This window comes from Cydia fagiglandana, chromosome Z, assembly GCF_963556715.1.
Source record: "Cydia fagiglandana chromosome Z, ilCydFagi1.1, whole genome shotgun sequence".
Classification (NCBI taxonomy): Eukaryota; Metazoa; Arthropoda; class Insecta; order Lepidoptera; family Tortricidae; genus Cydia; species Cydia fagiglandana.
Window position 1 is genome coordinate 32,182,930 of NC_085959.1, and position 17,901 is coordinate 32,200,830.

At 36.8% G+C, this 17,901-nt stretch overlaps 2 protein-coding genes across 2 annotated transcripts in view; both read right to left on the reverse strand.

Annotated features, from left to right (window-relative positions):
* Positions 1 to 17,901, reverse strand: part of LOC134679071 (nicastrin) — a 246,892-nt gene that overhangs the window by 194,332 nt on the left and 34,659 nt on the right. The window lies entirely within an intron of this gene.
* Positions 16,401 to 17,901, reverse strand: part of LOC134679082 (uncharacterized) — a 66,074-nt gene continuing 64,573 nt past the window's right edge. The window contains exon 3 of the mRNA XM_063537928.1: positions 16,401 to 17,534. Within this exon, the coding sequence (XP_063393998.1) occupies positions 17,206 to 17,534 (329 nt within the window). The 3' untranslated portion in view covers positions 16,401 to 17,205. The remainder of the gene's footprint in view (positions 17,535 to 17,901) is intronic.

A 17,901-nucleotide genomic window follows, 5' to 3' on the forward strand; every position in this document is an offset into this window, starting at 1 on the left:
AAAATTTTTTGCAACCGTATTGTGAACTAAAAAAGCGGTACGAATTTTCAGACTCCGCTCTGTGAACCTACGGCACCGTAATAGGTATCAACAATGAGTCATTACATCAAAAGTTGAAATTTTAGATAATATTGTAATCGCATGACTATAGCCAGGGCAGCTAACAACTTTCGGATCAGCCCTCGTAGCTATTTTGGTTTGCACGACGGATCCGTAATGTATGGGAAGATCCGCGGATTCGAATCCAGATCCGGATATTTTCATACATTTCGGATCCGGATTGCAAACCTTACTCCACCATAAATTACTGATCATCGTCAATCAGCAGTGAACTGACATTAGAAACCACCAAACGTTATTTGCCAGATTTTTTGTATTAAAAAAATATATATATATTTATTTCAAAAATGAATATTACAAGAGAAGCAGTACTGTGATCCCCACACTAGGCTTAACCTGTGACGTGGGGATCTTGGCGAAATACAGCTAGGGTACCGACATGTCGCGGCTATTATTTGAACAGAATATATTTTAATACTTTATTTATTTTTCGTCTTAAGTTAGGTTATTTATAATATGAATATAAAAGTAAAATATAAAAACAATTACAAAACAATAAAAAATACATATAAACACATTATAAAAAAAACCGGCCAAGTGCGAGTCGGACTCGCGTTCCAAGGGTTCCGTACAATTACACAAATTTTAACAATGTATTTTTTTTGTGAAACGTGAGTGAAATGTCTTTAAAAAATCCGTAGGGGTCTGATCAAAAACTAAGTAATTAAGTCCGACTCACGCTTGACTGTACATTTCTAATAGGTTTTCCTGTTATCTATAGGTATAGGCCTATTTTATGTATTTTTTTCAAAATTTTAATCCCAGTAGTTTCGGAGATAAAGGGGGGGGGGGGGAATGGTCAATTTTTGCCTATTTTCTTGAATTACTTCTAAACTGTTTATTCGAAAATTATAAAAAAAATATATTTGAGATCCTTACAATAAGATCTTTTATTTGATATGTAACACGATATAGTTTGAAAAACTTTATTTTTTAATTTTCTCATTTACCCCCCAAAAGTGACCCGCATGTTTAAAATTCATTTGTTTACGTTACATATCCGTCTTTGGGTCACAAATTTACATATGTGTACCAAATTTCAACTTAATTGGTCCAGTAGTTCCGGAGAAAATCGGCTGTGACAGACGGACAGACAGACAGACAGACGCACGAGTGATCCTATAAGGGTTCCGTTTTTTTCCTTTTGAGGTACGGAACCCTAAAAACCTAACCTAGGGTGCCGCCGGCAGCGGGGCAGGGTCCAAGCTGCCGGTGGTCAGGGCCGCAGAGTGAGGAATCGTCGTACTATACGCGCCGTGTCCAAAATTACCGCCTTCTGCATCTGACCCTTGATCCAACCACCCAGCGGGAGTCTCTCTAAGTGTTGGTCGAGACTCTTCGCTATTTTAATTATTATTATAAATAAATAAATAAAATAAAATGTTATTTATTTAGTTATGAACCCATTACATTACAATAATAATTACTAATTACATGCTAAATATTATTTATTAAAGCTACTACATTAAAACTATGAACTTATGACCGAGCACTTATTTCTTTTTTAAGTTTCGATATTATGTTATTTTTGACGACCAGTCTGGCCTAGTGGGTAGTGACCTGCCTGTGAAGCCGATGGTCCTGGGTTCGATTCCCAGTAAGGGCATTTAATTGTGTGATGACACAGATATTTGTTCCTGAGTCATGGTTGTTTTCTATGTATTTAAGTACATATAATTATATATTATACTTATTATATGTAGGTATATACATATATAGTTGTCTGAGTACCCACAACACAAGCCTTCTTGAGCTCACTGTGGGACTTAGTCAATTTGTGTAAGAATGTTCTATAATATTTATTTATTTATTTATATCAGGATGAAATTTTTGTGTTAGATCTATTATTTTAGTGACAGAAAGTCAATTTCTTTGATGATAGATTACTTAAATCATAAATAGGTACCTACCCTACAAGAAATTGTTAAATGTTTTAAGGAATTATAAGGCCGATTTTAGAGTAAAAAAAAAACAGAAAGTCATTTTATAGAAATCTATTATACTTGCTTCCTCGTTAGCAGTTAACAACCTGAAGGTACATTTTCCTGTAAACCTTGCCGATGCCTTTATTTATTTACATTTACCATACTAAGTAGGTACGTAGAGTACTTCCCCTGTCGACTTTAATTAATGGATCGAGTGTCAAAACGTCGCTAAAGTAGTTCCACTTCAATACACATGAACAACGTTATCAACGTATGCAGGTTCATGTGATATTACAGTTGTTTAATGCAATGGAAACTTCTTGACATCGTGTATAGTTCATAGCATAATTGGGGTGACGTGACGGTAGTTTGAGCTTAATTAATGCATAAGACTAAAGACGCCGTTGGAGGTAATTATGAATGGACGGTGTAAACACTATAAACCTGTGTTCGCTTCGGTATCTGTTAGCACTATATCCTCCTAAGGCCCAGCCATCGAAATGAAAAATCTAAAATTTGCTACCGAAATTTGAACTCATAGTGCAAGAAGTAGAGTTGATTTTGCTTTGTTTGAAAATTGAACCAAACAATGCAAAAGCGACTCTGTTGCAATTGAATATGATTTAAATTTCATCGAACTGAAAAAGTACTATAGGTAGGACCTTGGGCCTTAGGAGGAGTCACTTTTAAGTTGGATTAAATTGTTATACGTAATACTAACCTTATATGGTGCCGTCTACTGATTTTTAGATGGTTAGATATTACTTGAGGATTATTCTCACCTCTTACATGCCAAGTTGTTATTGTTACTGGGAAAAGATATTGCATAACTTTGGGACTCTTGGTAACCACCAGTAACTAATTTTGGAAAATATTTCCAAGTAACTATCACTGAAATACAGATTATAACTTTCCCTAGTAAAGTCCCCGTTCTAATGGCGTTTATTATTCATAAACGCATTACAAGCCTGGACGTCTTTATCTGTCATTTGACTTTATGTATTTGTAAGAAAGGGATAAAACACAATTTAACTAATTCAGGCTCGTAAAGTTTTATGAATAAGGGGGTAAGTAGCTGCGCAATTTTTTCGAACTACCCGCACTTGGTCTTATTTGATGGGACGATGGTTCTAGGATCGCATCCACTTGGAATCTAGTCATTAATATTAGTATACATATAACTGTAAGCTAAAAACCAGCGCTGAAAAACCAAACATTGATAGGGTACTAACCGTAGACCTAGAACTATGAAATTTGGCAAGTAATATCGTCTTACACTACAAATATAGGGAAAAATCTGAAAACTGTTAATTAGAAAAAAAATATAAAGATAAATATTTATACGGAACTTTCGGTGGGCGAGTCCGACTCGCACCTAGCCGGTTTTGGTTTTAAAACAAGTCTGTAGGGGGTAATTTTAAAAGCAAGCGAGATACGCCACCGAAACTGCGTTATAGAACTAGATACGTACCAACGCCGACGTTGTTAACTGTCCAACGGTAAACCTTATTACAAAAGGCATAAAGTCATTTTCACCACACCAGCTCGGAAAGGCTTACTTTGCACTTCAAGAACTGATAGCAAAATTGCATATTATTCACATGTGAGGCAAAGTAATCAAATGCAAATTTTGAGTTGTTTTCTTATGTTGGCTGGTAGAATTGACTTTTAAATGATGATTATGGGTGATAAATATTTAATAACATTCATTTGGATTTGATTTGGTTTGGTATTTTACATTTAATATTTGCCTCGGGTTGGTGTGGTGAAAAATTTTGTGTTTCACTCGGGGGCAAATTTTGTTTAACCCTCGTGCTTTGAAACCCTCGCAACGCTCAAGATTCCATTTTTCGAATCTTCAATTTTGGAATCTTTCGCTTGCTCGGGTATCAATATTAGCACGAGCGGTTAAACAACAACTTTGCCCCCTTGTAAAACAAATAACTATTAAAGTCCACCAATGGACAGTTTAGTGTTGCTGTTTGCTTACTCAGGCTTTATTAATCTACTGTTTGTATGTTGTAGCCATGTTACCCCCACCAAGTCTCGTAAGTGCAAGTAAGAATGGAGTCTTAATTTTGAATTGGGTAGGTCACTTAAAAAGACTACCTACCGATTAATGGAAGGACGCTTTTAGCTGCATATTGGACTACAAATAAAAAGACACATTATGTGTTTTTAATTGGTTTATTTAACGTTTTTCTGGTTCTCCAATAATTTTTATATCTACAAATTCCTCTTACTTTAGTAATTACAAGTTTATATGACAATATTTTTCGTTTTTATTCCATTTTCATAAACGTATTCTTTAATAAACATCTCCACAATTCATCATAACACGGTCGTGCGACCTACTGTCTCAATCGTTCTAACTCTTAGGAAAATGCAAATAATATTAATTCCAAAATGTGTCTACAATCGAACGTGACTAATCTTACTTCGAGTGTCGAACGATGTCTACCTATATGCGGCAGCGGGCCGACAGCGGGTGTGGTCACGGCAGTCGGCTTCGGCAGTCGGCGGTAGGGGCACTAGGCACTGGGCACTGAGCACAGGCTACGCAGGCGGCGCGGGCGCGGGCCGCGGGGAGGACATCACACCGTGTGCTGAGGACCTACTGCGAACCACGTTCCACGGGTTGCCTCACTGTCGCACTCTTGAATTCTTACGTAAGTCTGACAGGGAGGCAACACGTCGAACGTGGTTCGCGGTAGTCCCTCTGATACGGCTGGCGTTTCGCGTCACGCCGCACTCGCCCTCCCTACGTCCCGCGCACCCGCGCGTTTATCTCGCCACCGCACGCCTCCTCATCGCACGCTTAGAGTATAACCACTTAGAAGGCGTAACTTAAGCCTTAGTACACGACCACTACTCGAGAAACACCTACGACACATCCTAGATCATATCAATATATTGGAGCCCGCGTGCTGTGGCAGTGTGAGCCGGCGGTCGCGCATGCACCGTTGTGCTTACGGCAGTAATACGAGTAATATTTTATTCTACGCTACCTCTCTCACTATCATTTAGGCATCTTTAATGATATTTTATAGATAGAGATTATAATTATTGTGGAGTGCGGTCCTTTGGACAGATTGTCGGTATTTTCTTCATGAAAGAGTTACCCGAAGGCATGAATTGTAAAATAAAAAACTGCATTCTTTCCGTTTCAAGTACTTTTGATTTCTTGCAATTGTATATATATTTATATGATCTAGAACTTATTAAGAATAAAGGGATTGACTTGGTGAATTATAAAATAAATGTAAATGAAATTTGTTATCTGACCCTAGTACCTACTTTAAACAGATGAAACCTTGAACAGTAACAAAATATTTGAATATAAACGGTTCCTAAGTAAACTCGTATCTAAACCAACATAAATCTATTAAATTAACACAAAACATTTATAAGTATTGAAATTTAAATAACACTAATTACATATATTATATTAATAACACTAATTTATGAACAAACACGTGATTTAAATAAATTTCTACACATTTGTGACTTGAAAATAAACACCATATACATAAAATGGTTGACCACTTGAACGTTCGGCAACGTTTACAAACGTACAAAGAGAACCCCGGGATGCAGTAACTAGGACCATAAAACGGTCATCATATGTATCAACATTCGAATAACGCACGACTATGTATTTGAATCATCATAAGACTTTAATTACAATTGTATCTTAAGTACTAACCACCTTCATTTCTCTATATATTGAAAAATTGAAAAGGCCATAACGTTCTATTAACCGTTCGTTAAGTCACTGCGGCCAAAATCTGCAAACCGCGCGGCGGGCTCGGCGGGCGGCAGTGCTGCGGGGGCTCTCGGGCCGAGTGATACCGATGCAATCATTCCCATGTCCGAGCGATTATCAGTACTTAGTCGTTGTAAATACTCAAAAACACAGTATCATTCCTACACGTACAGAATAAAGGCCAAAGGCTCGCGCCTTTAATATTCGTAAACTAAAAAACACGAAGGTGAGATTAAAGAAGGTTTTAAAAGTTCCTCTATTAGTAATTTATTTGAATTATTTGGCATCATGCTTTATTATTCATTTTAACTCATTTAACAGTACAATGTGCAATGGTGCTAACTTACCGCCCTAGTGCGGTAACTAGCATTATAAACACGTGCGTATGGCGATAATTTAAAGGGCCACAAGTACTGTAAAACATTGTACCTACAATACATGTGCGAAAAGGTAATTCGCAGCTCGTGTCGATTTAAAACACTTTCTTCGGTCGTGTTTTAAGTTATCGCCACTCGTTGCGAATTTCCTACTTTTCGCACTTGTATCGTAATGTACTATTACAGTGCAAATGCTACTTTACCGCACTAGTGCGGTAATTGACACAATACGTGCATATGTCGCAAATTAAAAGGGTCATATGTCCTGTAAAACGTTGTATCGCCTTGTATCGTCATCATTGGCCTTTACGTCTATTGCAGACGATTTATGGTGTAACATACATTACACCGCCTGGGACGGAATTAAGGAAACGCAGGGATGCCCAGCACCTGCATTACCCTCTCGGCTTCACTGTTTTATGCCACAGGAAACTTGTATCGTAAATAACTGTTATTCACGATACAAGTGCGAAAAATAGGAAATACGCACGTGTTTCGTGCAACGTTTTACAGTACATATGCACCTTTAAATTTTTGACATAGTTGCGTAATGTGGTAATTATCGCACTAGTGCGGTAAAGTAACACCATATGTACCTGCTGAATTAAGAATGTGTAAGCTTGTGTTAAGTTTATCGTATCAATGGTCAACGAATATTTCAGGAATATATATCTATTATTTTGGCAGCGGATATTCTCGGACCCAATCGAGAATGATGTCTATTCGAGTCTTCATTCTAGTCACTTAAAGTTTTATGATAGGTAGTTTCACAGATTCGACTAGATATTAGGTAAAGATAAACCGCGAGAAATTTGTTTGTATGTCGATGGTAGGTAGGTACTTTATATTTAAGTACACGGACTTGTAAGTTACGAATTTGGTGACTTGCTGCGCGGTATACCTACGCATTGAGGAATAAGCCGCGAATGCTTCGATATTTAAGACGTATTTATTCTCACTTTCGTTACCCATTGTCATTAAGCAATACTGTCTATTTGCAAACGATCGATCCAAATATTGAAAGAAATGAAGTCAGTTATTCCAGAATCATTTAAAGATCGTCAACGTTAAATTGTATTTTCACCACACCAGCTCGGAAAGAATTACTTTGCACTTCAAAAACGAATAGCAAAGTTGCATTTTATCCACATGTGAGGCAAAGTAATCAAATGCAAATTTTGAGTTGTTTTCTTATGTTTGCTGGTAGAATTGACTTTTAAATGATGATTTTGGCTGATAAATATTTAATAACATTCATTTGGATTTGATTTGGTTTGATTCTGTTTGATATTTTACATTTAATATTTGCTTCGGGTTGGTGTGGTGAAAAATTTTGTGTTTCACTCGGGGGCAAATTTTGTTTAACCCTCGTGCTTTGAAACCCTCGCAACGCTCAAGATTCCATTTTTCGAACCACTCGCTACGCTCGTGGTTCAATTTTGGAATCTTTCGCTTGCTCGGGTATCAATATTAGCACGAGCGGTTAAACAACAACTTTGCCCCCTTGTAAAACAAATAACTATTTAAGTATTAGTTGAAAACAAAGTGACGTAGTCGTTGATAGTAGTGGGCATTGTGGCATTGTGGTGTGGGCAGGTTGTACTTAATGCTTATTGTAACCACGTCTTAAGGCGCCGGAACAAGCATAGTTAGGTACCTACTAAGTTTACAGAAGATTGAAAAAAGGGTTTAAAGCGTTTTACTCACTTCAATCCAATATTTAGTTAATTTACTTTATTAGTTATAAACCTCAGAATACTTATTAGTTGATTAATTTCGCTGAAAAAGAAAACCGATTCGCCATGCAAGTTGTTCGAATGGTCGGTATAAATAATATTGTGTCGACTTTACCCTTGCATGACACCACCAGTCTTCAGTAAATGTCACTTAAGTAGCATGTTACGCTCGTATGTCCCTTGTAAATAACCTTTTATATAAATAAAATTATGTAACATGCTAGAAAAAAATATTCAATAATTTTCGTGATTATTGATCTTTCTTCACAAAATAAATTCCTTAATTCCTGCCCTTTTTGTTAGACGGTCTCTGTGACATCTGTATTTATTGAGACGTTACATGGATTAAATACGGTTACTGAAGACACTTGTATAGGTATACATAAATGTAAGATACAAAGTATACTTAATTTCAAGTTTTGCTTGCAGACGCGTTTTGTGGGCGTGTAACGTAACGACGTAGTGTATAGCATGTTGGATGATAGGCGTGATGAGCTCGGCACTCTCGCATTGACACATAAACATCCGGAAATTATGTTAGCATTTATATTTGAGTCGCTTAACTTCAAACTCGGGTAAATCCATGTGTCAGATTAAGCGATTTTGGTATTAAGAACAGGTAATAGGGTATTTAAATAAATATTTGCTGAGAGTGTCGAATGGATTTAAACTATCTAGGAGTAGCGATAAAACAGCTTAAACGTTTCATTATAAATAATTTTAATTGTTGCTATTATTATAAAATAAACCATGATTATGTAACTACAAATGTACCTATCCTCAGAAGTTGGACAATACAGGCTTAGATACTCGTAGGTTAAATCAGTAGCAATACTACACACGTATTTTTTTTATTTTTAAATTCTCTCTGATAATTTACAGCAGGTAGGTACGTGTACGTAGGTACTGTCATAATCCAGTAACTTTGTCGAATTTTGTAACCTGGCTCTTTTGCTTCAAATCCGGTAGTTCTGATTTTTTGCAGGCATGTTTATAATGTTGGCCCAATGAATAATCCAAGTTTGTGACCTCGAGCGCCGAACGCTATAATATAAGGGTTAGGTAGGTAATTTATATGAAATTCATCACCGCCACGTTCTACAAAATATTTATTTTCCAAAAAAAAAATATTTTTAGCAAAATAGGCACTCATACATTTTTTTATGGAAAATAAATAGTTTGTAGAACGTGGCGGTGATGAATTCCATATAAATTACCTACATAACCCTTATATTATAGCTAAGAACTGATGTAAAATTATAAAATTTTGAAAGGCTTTATCTCGGAAAATATTAGATGTACAGAGACAATTCTAGTGTCTTATTGTAGCAAATTTAGTCTACTTTAAAAACGCCCTAGGAAGTTACTATCAAAAACTAGTACTTTAGGATTATAATCGCCCAAATCTAAAAAAAATTGCGGTTTATTCGATTTTTGACAAAGTTGCGTTTGGCGCTCGAGGTCACAAACTTGGATTATTCATTGGGCCAACATCATAAACATGCCTGCAAAAAATCAGAACTACCAGATTTGACGCAAACGCAAAATGTATAATTTTACTGTATTATCAATCGAATCACCATATTTTTATTACAGTGACTGCGACAGACAATAACCCATGCTCAGTGACCCCGCACCTAGCGTAATAAGAGTAAGTACCTACATTACTATAGATGCCGGGAAACGAAGGGTTACAGGCCAAGTAGATATAGACGGCCAAGCATAGCGAGGCCGAATAGGGATACGCGGTCGGCAACCTCGTTTCTCGCCATGATTTGTATAGTGCTTTTCTCAAACTTTCATTGAAATATTAATAAAAATATGATGATGGCGGTGATTGTTTGATGTCCTAATGTGATAGGTTATTCAGTGCGTGGGGTATTATTGGGGAATCAAATTTGTTTATTATTGCGCTACTATATTGGTTTAGGATATACAGCCCTATAACGATTCCTTATTTTTCATCAGGGAAAGTTGTTTAGTGATGCAGAAATCTTCATAGGCATGTATCTCCTACGCCGTTCGTCGTGGTGTATAAATAATTACTAACTTTTGGTTCCATTGAATGCCTCTAAGTAGTAATAAAAAAAAAACACAAAATAGAAAAAATAAAGCGTAATGGCAGCATGTCATAACGAACCAAAAATATTGCTTTTATGGGTGAATGCTAAGACGTTGTGCCACAATTTAATGTTTAAAAATTAAATAAGGTTGCTTTACAGACCTAGGTGTATAAGGCTAGGTATACGGAATTCCTTTTCATAATATCATCTTGACTCATCGCACCGGATACGAGTACGTAACTTATTTCCGAACCTAATTTTGAGTAAGTCACGTAAACATTTCATTGCAAGTTTGAGAAAAAGATCTTTGTTTTCATCGAATTCTTATAATACACCTACAACATCCAAACAAAATAATAGGTACTTAGTGCCCAAAGCTTTGCTCAAATCTAAGGAATCGCGTTGCGGGAAGTGGTTACATAATTACATAAGAATACGTATTTCCTTGATCTTCTAAGTTAACAGATCATAAATTCAATTCGGTTTATGATACGCACACATAAACATAAATAACCCTTTATAAATTATGGACAAGATGGGCGCAGAAACACTACGAAAGATTATGAAATCATCTAAATATCTTTTATTTACATTATTCTATTTTAATTTTAACGGAGCTGCCACAGATTTCAATTTAGTGGCTCCAACTTATAGGTTACTTACCTACCAAAAGCTTTCGTACAGTTGCCATCGGATATATCTAAGTAGGCCGCTTAGATATGTATATCCGACTATCTGTAATAATATCTGACTCTAGCGCCTTGACAATAGACGCGAGTTCTGATATTTGTGAGCACCTTGGCCGCTTCGACATATATGGTGACTGTACCAAAGTAAAGATACTCTTAAAGAGGTGTTAACTAATTTCAAATCCAGGTTCTACATCATAAAATCATAATGCTCTCACTTAGATTTGGTCAAAACTTTGCATTAGCACACGAAATTCCTATAGCGTGATATTTATTGAGACTCTCTTATACACATAACGGTTCCATTTCACTGCGATAAATATTTCAGAATTCACAATCATTACCTATTTCCTACTTACTGCGATACCTGATAGATTTTATTATTTACTAAATTATTTGATTTCTCTCTCGGTGTTATCTACGGCATTAATGGTTACGTCATGAAGTAGGTACGGTTAAGTACAGATATCTTTAATCATAAACTTATAATATATACCTAGTATCCGAATTTTAGTTAATTTTGAGTTAAGCATATAAAATATTTTAACATCCAGCATAATGTTATGAATGTAGCAAAGACACTGAAATTTTATATGCACACATTTGCTCCTTCAAAAACAAAATTTCCATATTTAAGTAAAAACTGGTATGATATTTGATATTTATTGAAATAAAATTTTACAGATAAATATAACCGACTCTCCCCAAATCTAATACAATATAAATTGCCATCGGCAACCTGTTAATTTTTTGAGTCTGTGACGAGTACAAATCTCCGAGAATAATAATATGTACGAGAATACTAATCTCCGTACAAAGTGGCGTGCCTCGTTATTGCCGCACTTAATGAACCGCGACGCAGCATCAGATTTTCATTACCAAGTTCCTCTCAAGCGATAACTTGTAAAGTTAGCCCAAGTAAAGTCTGCAGCTATTATGATAGCCCACGCAGTGCAAGTGTTATTTTAAACGTACCAAACTTCTATGAAATTATGACGTGTAAATATCACTTGCACTGCGTGGGCTATCAAAATCGTTGCATACTTATCTTGGTCTAAATCTAGAAAGTCGCACCATGAAGCCGAGCCGTCACAGTTGACGTTTTATCACGACAGATAATTATATGTGTCTATAGATAATAGTGTAGCAATTCAGAAACTAGCGGAATCGCATGATCATAGGGTCAGTACATTGCACGAATGTTAGATCCCGAGGCTAAATATTTGACGATGAATTTCTCCAAATATATAAGCAATTTAGTAAGTCTGCTGTAATAGACCAGCTTACGCTGGAGCCAGACATAGATCGCCTTATTAAATTCAGCAACCGGTGTCGGAGGCCTGAGCTCTTTAACTCGTACCCAGGGGTCGGAAACCGATATTTGCTCCATACATAAATACCGGTATTATTACGTTCTTTTTCGTTCTTTGGTTTATTATTTCATTTTTAATGGGACAACCTAATAACAATAACACAAAGTTACCTAAATACATGATTCAGTCTTACGTAAAGAGCATAAAATAATTCAAAATATTGGGCTTTTTTTTAAAATGCCGGTTCCGAGCCCTGCACCCACCAAATTGGAGCTGACGTCCATGAGGCTTCATAGTGTCCTTTAAAGTAATATGAACTGAAGAAATTTGTATTTCCAAAATAGAAAAAAAAGTACAACGCTTAGGTACCATTGTAACACTCCGAGAGAGCTTTATTGATGGCGTTGCAAATTTTCTGTATGCCTCAGACATCATTCATGGATATCCCAGATATGAGTTTTAAGTGGTACCATTTACACAAAAGCTAAGGCACACAATTTGTATGCAGGCCAAACAGTCCTTATTATTTTTCTCTGAACGTAACCAATTTTGTTGATATAGGTTATAGGTAAAGAAGTCTATGGATTGCAACTCCAATAAGCCGGTAATCGCTTAAACTTGTAACATTGATGAATATGATTAGTAAGTATATACGAAACGTGATGCTGATGATATTTTTATTAGTATTGCTTAAGACGTATACGTCAGAGTCTTTTTCAACGTTATTAGTTACATGTACCTACTTCATTTCGCTCTTGGACAAAGTTTTTTGGAGTGGTACATTAGGCACTCTGGTCATACTCGTATCATGGGACTAAAACCTACATCGTTTCGGTTTTGAATACATAACCCGTAAGTTATTAAATGTTATTATATCGCCTTGGTCAAACACACAATCATAATCACAGGGCTCCGTTTGTAGATGCCACACACAAATGTCAGGATAATTTTACCGGTTCGGTTACATTTCTCATAAAGTTCGAACGCATCGAGTTCAACATCGAGAGATGATACTAACATTGAATACTTTGAATATAGATTTTGTGTCTACCTATTGGTGTTTTTCTTACTTTACTCTAAGGAGCAGGACGATAATCTATGTCTTTATCAACTACATTGAAACGCTCATTATTTATTCCTCAACGACCCCGAAAGCATTAATAACTTCTTGTTTTGTGCGTAATTGTGACAGTTGACTATTTGTATAAACTAACACCATAGATATGGTACTTATACATACGTACCTACTGAACAAGTGACCCGCCTAGCCGCCCGCACCCGCACCAGCGCCCACAGAGCGCGCGGCACCTCTCACCGCTCACCGCCAGCGAGAAAGCGATCGCCGATATACATTCATTAACAATATTTATGTATAATGTATGTTCAATAAACACAAAGTTAATGCAAAAATGGGAAACCACTGGGTGTTAGTAAGATGTTAGTAAAAATAGATATTAAAGTTATAAAAAAGTTTAAATTAAAAAAAATAATTATCCATATTGCCCAAATGTATGTATATTGAAAAATTTTATTAGATTCCTTATGTTATAACGAGAAAATAAATGTTTAGCAACTATATCCTCTAGCACGAATCAAAACTTGCCAATACAAATGCAATTTGTCAAATTAATGATTCAAAACTCGTCTTCCACTACAATTTCCATACAATTTATAGCAGCCATGCACTTTTGGTAACGACCGTTTTATTTACTAGCGCCGCATACGCCACATTTATTTATGCAATTAAGAAGTGTCTTTTATGACATATGGTACAATGTTATTGAATTATCGCCCTCCGTTGTGGGTCTCTCTCGCTCGCGGTAAGCGAATAACGCTAAAAATAAAGAGAAGTATCATAACTACAAACTCGATTTTAGAGTTTCTAAAGAACTAGCCGATTGCTGCTCGCCGGCGGTGAGACAAGGTAAGATGGACGTTATATACTCCATGCCGCAATGCCGAGTCAAAACGAGGCATTCATCGACGGTGACAATATGCAAACTGAACCAGAAGATAAACTGATTATTTACATTTAATGTACAGACTAACGTGATTCGTTTGAATAGACTTAAGTAACTCACGGAGCACGGAAATTATGCCAATCGTGTTCCTAATGTATTAACTCTCCGGACATAGTTTACAGCTAAATACGTAAGGTTTCATACACTGTTTTACATAATCAGCTTCTTTGTTCATATTATTTGTGCGTTAAACATTTACACTTTATTATGTACATCAAAACATACGTACATTTAAAAAAAGAACGTACACTCTCACCAAAGTTCACCGGAACATCGAAATGTACCCGTTAGACTAAACCTACGGAGAAGGGCACTCTGCGTGCAGGAGGCGAGGGCGCGCCGAATGCCGCGCGAGGCGCTGCCTCCGCCCCCGCCCTGGAACCAGGCCAAACCACTCATGGATAACTTGGATATCTACATATTTACTACCAATTATTGCTAACTTCGTGTTACTACAGAACCAAATGTTATAAGGAATATTGGCTAGTGGACAGGGACAGTGATATTAAAAAAGTCAATTTACGCTTACTCCCTCTATGTAAGATGTTGTTCGACTTTTATCTAACGCGGAAATGAATTTTATATAATATGCACCAACAACATTCTAACCGAACTTCCTTCCTTTCGTTTGGTCTTTCGATCTACTCGAATACAGAATAGCGAATACGTGAAAATATCGAGATTCAAGAGTAGAAAGAAGGAATTTACGGTCAATGTGTAAGTTTTAACGAGTGCTCGAAATTGTTTCATAATTTATCATCCTAGTAATTCATTTATTATTACTATACTTTAGACACTTTGATATAATTTAGTACATACATGTAAACTTGTAAAGGTTTTCATTAAAAATGAATCCCTTTGAGACAAGGGAAATTTGTATAGCGGATTACGGATCTAGATTATTGATATTTTCAAAAAAAAAAGTAAAAACGACACGTTGCTTGCAGATTAATTAAATTTATAATGTGTACCTCTATAACGACCGTATATCAATTTAATTTAAGCAATTCAATCTGAAACATATAATATTTTAAAGGAATAAGCGTATTTTTCACTCGTTTATCCATGAGCTTGAATCATTGTTATGCGGATCTGCTACCTACTTCCGCAAACAATCAGCGTTGAATTGGTGGTCATTGAAACCTAATAATTCCTACATACTCGTAATATACTTCTGATGATACTATGATTTACCAAGTGCCTTACTCGTTGCAATGATATTGATATTGTTAAGTTAGTTTTAAAAATGTAATGTCAAAACGAAGGATGTAAGTTTTTAGTTGCCAAAAGTAGTTAAAAATTAACACTTAGGTATATCTTAATAATTGCCGAAATATCTGCAAAAAATATCGCTTTCGGCATGGATATTGCTTTATACATAATCATAAAAATACTAATGGACATTATTTTTAAGCGGACACTATCTAACTACACAATCAATCTTGAAAATAGAACAAGTATGTAAGTGTATAAGTGACAGCAAATAAATGGCGCGATTGTGAGACGTTAGTGAACGGCGACCGCGTGAATAACGGCTGAGTTAAGTGAAGCGGTACAGCAGACCGTGCGCCCGACGGCGGCGTCGGCGTCGGCGTCGGCGTCGGCACAGGCGCGCCGCCCTAACTCGGAGTTGGTAACAAATTAAACACCTAAGAAGCATTAATAGACCTTTAGCACCTTTGTAGTGACTTTGATTAAGTACGGAATTGGGAACAACGAACTTTTTTGACATATGTACACGATAAAAAACGTAAAAAATAACTTACTTAATATTATTATCATTTATCATTTGAATACAACAACTACATCCCCGCCTGAGGACAATATTTTCAACAAATATCCATTCAATAAAGTCTTCATAACCATTATTTATATTTTGTTATCGATCACATTATGTTCAACGACACCTCTATATTTTTAATATTTTTCAAAAATAAGAAAAGTAACAAACATTGTTATTAGATCTTCATACGCGAACGACTATATCCCTGATGAAGTTTGTTTTACACCATATCATATCTTTGACATAATATACATATACAATAATATATATTAAAAATCAATTCATTATAAAAATCATTATCAACCATGATACATCTGGCAATACTTGAATGATAGTTCATAAGACGGATATTATTACATACAACTTGCATTATATGTATTATTAGTCGTATTTTACTTCTTACAAAACAACAACTACTTTTAATTATCCCTAAATTAGTTTAATCAATATTTTTCATAGACCAGCACTTAGGCGTCGGCAGAGCCGGGGCGGCGCGCAGCCTTCGCGGCGGCGGCGGCGGCGCGCCTCCGAGTCCTACTCGTTACTACCTACTTCAATGAAGGCTCTCAAATCTATCAAAACAAACTCTGACACAAAAAAATACCAATTCTTCTGTCAACTATATATTGTTCCAATGAGCAAAATAACTTTCTTCAGTTCTTTACGTACAGTGCCATCCGTGTATTAGTGCTTACTTACAACCTACAGCAAAGTATAAATCCTTTTATGAGTATGAAAGATACTGAACAACGCGGAGCCAACTACCTACGGCCAGTAGTTATTGCGGAACCAGCAGAAGTATCATCACGTTGTAGGTGAAGCCGCGTTACCCAGTGGTGAGGACCTGCTTACATCACGTAGCATTTGTTTCTAATATAATTAATTAAAACATTTATAAAATAAAGTTGGTGTTGTAAATCAACTGAGTCATTGACGGTAAATCGTAAATGACGTAGATAAATTTCGTTTTTACAACTTTTAAAAATACTGTCTCTATGTAAACTAGTTTAGCAAAAATAACTAAAAAGTATAAAGTGCCTATTAACGATGTTGCTGTAAAACTCTATTTAAAATATAACATCTTCACTTCAAGCAAAATATCGTTTGTGCCTGAAATATTAACATACTGGCCGGAACTTCGGCTTACGAGATAAAATGCATAAGTTGAGTACATTTGGTGTTTCTATTTTTTGACTTTTGAGTGTATCGAGCATTCGGACACAAATATTCACTTAGAGTAAGTACGAGCATCGCACTCGCGAGGCGCGGCGACGGCCCCGCCCCGCCAGGCGCGACCATCATTGAACTCGTAACCGCGCTGTAATTTATTATCATAATACAGTACTAGTAGAAGTTCTGATCGCAAACATACGATCGCGAGACGCGGAGGTGCGACGCACATGAACGTAAAACTATAACCTCGAATCGCGCACATTCACTAGATGCTTGTAGGCTGTCCAGTGGGTCCGTAAGTGCGTGGCGAGTGGCAGCAAGAGCGCGACGGCGAGCAGAGGCCGACGCGGCGCGCGAGGCGGCGCGGCGGACGGCGCTGCGTACGGCACAGAGCAGGTCGATAGGCGCTCCTCCACCGGCGCGCAGTGCTCCGCCTCGGGCCGCGCCGCCTCGCTTAGCCGCGACTCGCAGCGGTAGCACAACCGCTGCTCGCAGTACCAGTAGCAGCACTCGTCCCATCCGTAGTTGGACTTATTCTTCTGTGCGCCCGTTTCTGGTATTCGGGGGTCTGAAAACACAACACGCTTACTTCAATTTACGTTCGCCTACTTTACGGGAGAGAGGTAGGTAACAGTGGCGGAGCACTCACAGATATCGGTACACCCCAACTTGCCTAATTTTCAAACAGATAAGACATTTTCTTTGAGATAACGCAAAAAAGAGGAGCCTACCTATCATTTCTCGGAGCGCTTCGTCGTTTTTTGAACTTGGGTTTGGATTATACATAGAACGTTTCAATTGGATAGCTCTTATACTTCAAATTTTGTTGATATCTATAGTCCGTTTTTTTTAGCATTAGAAAAAACTTCGCAGAACTTCGCTTGTGGTTCTAAATCTGGCACTTTTAGCGGTAACAGTTTGAAGTAAATTATACG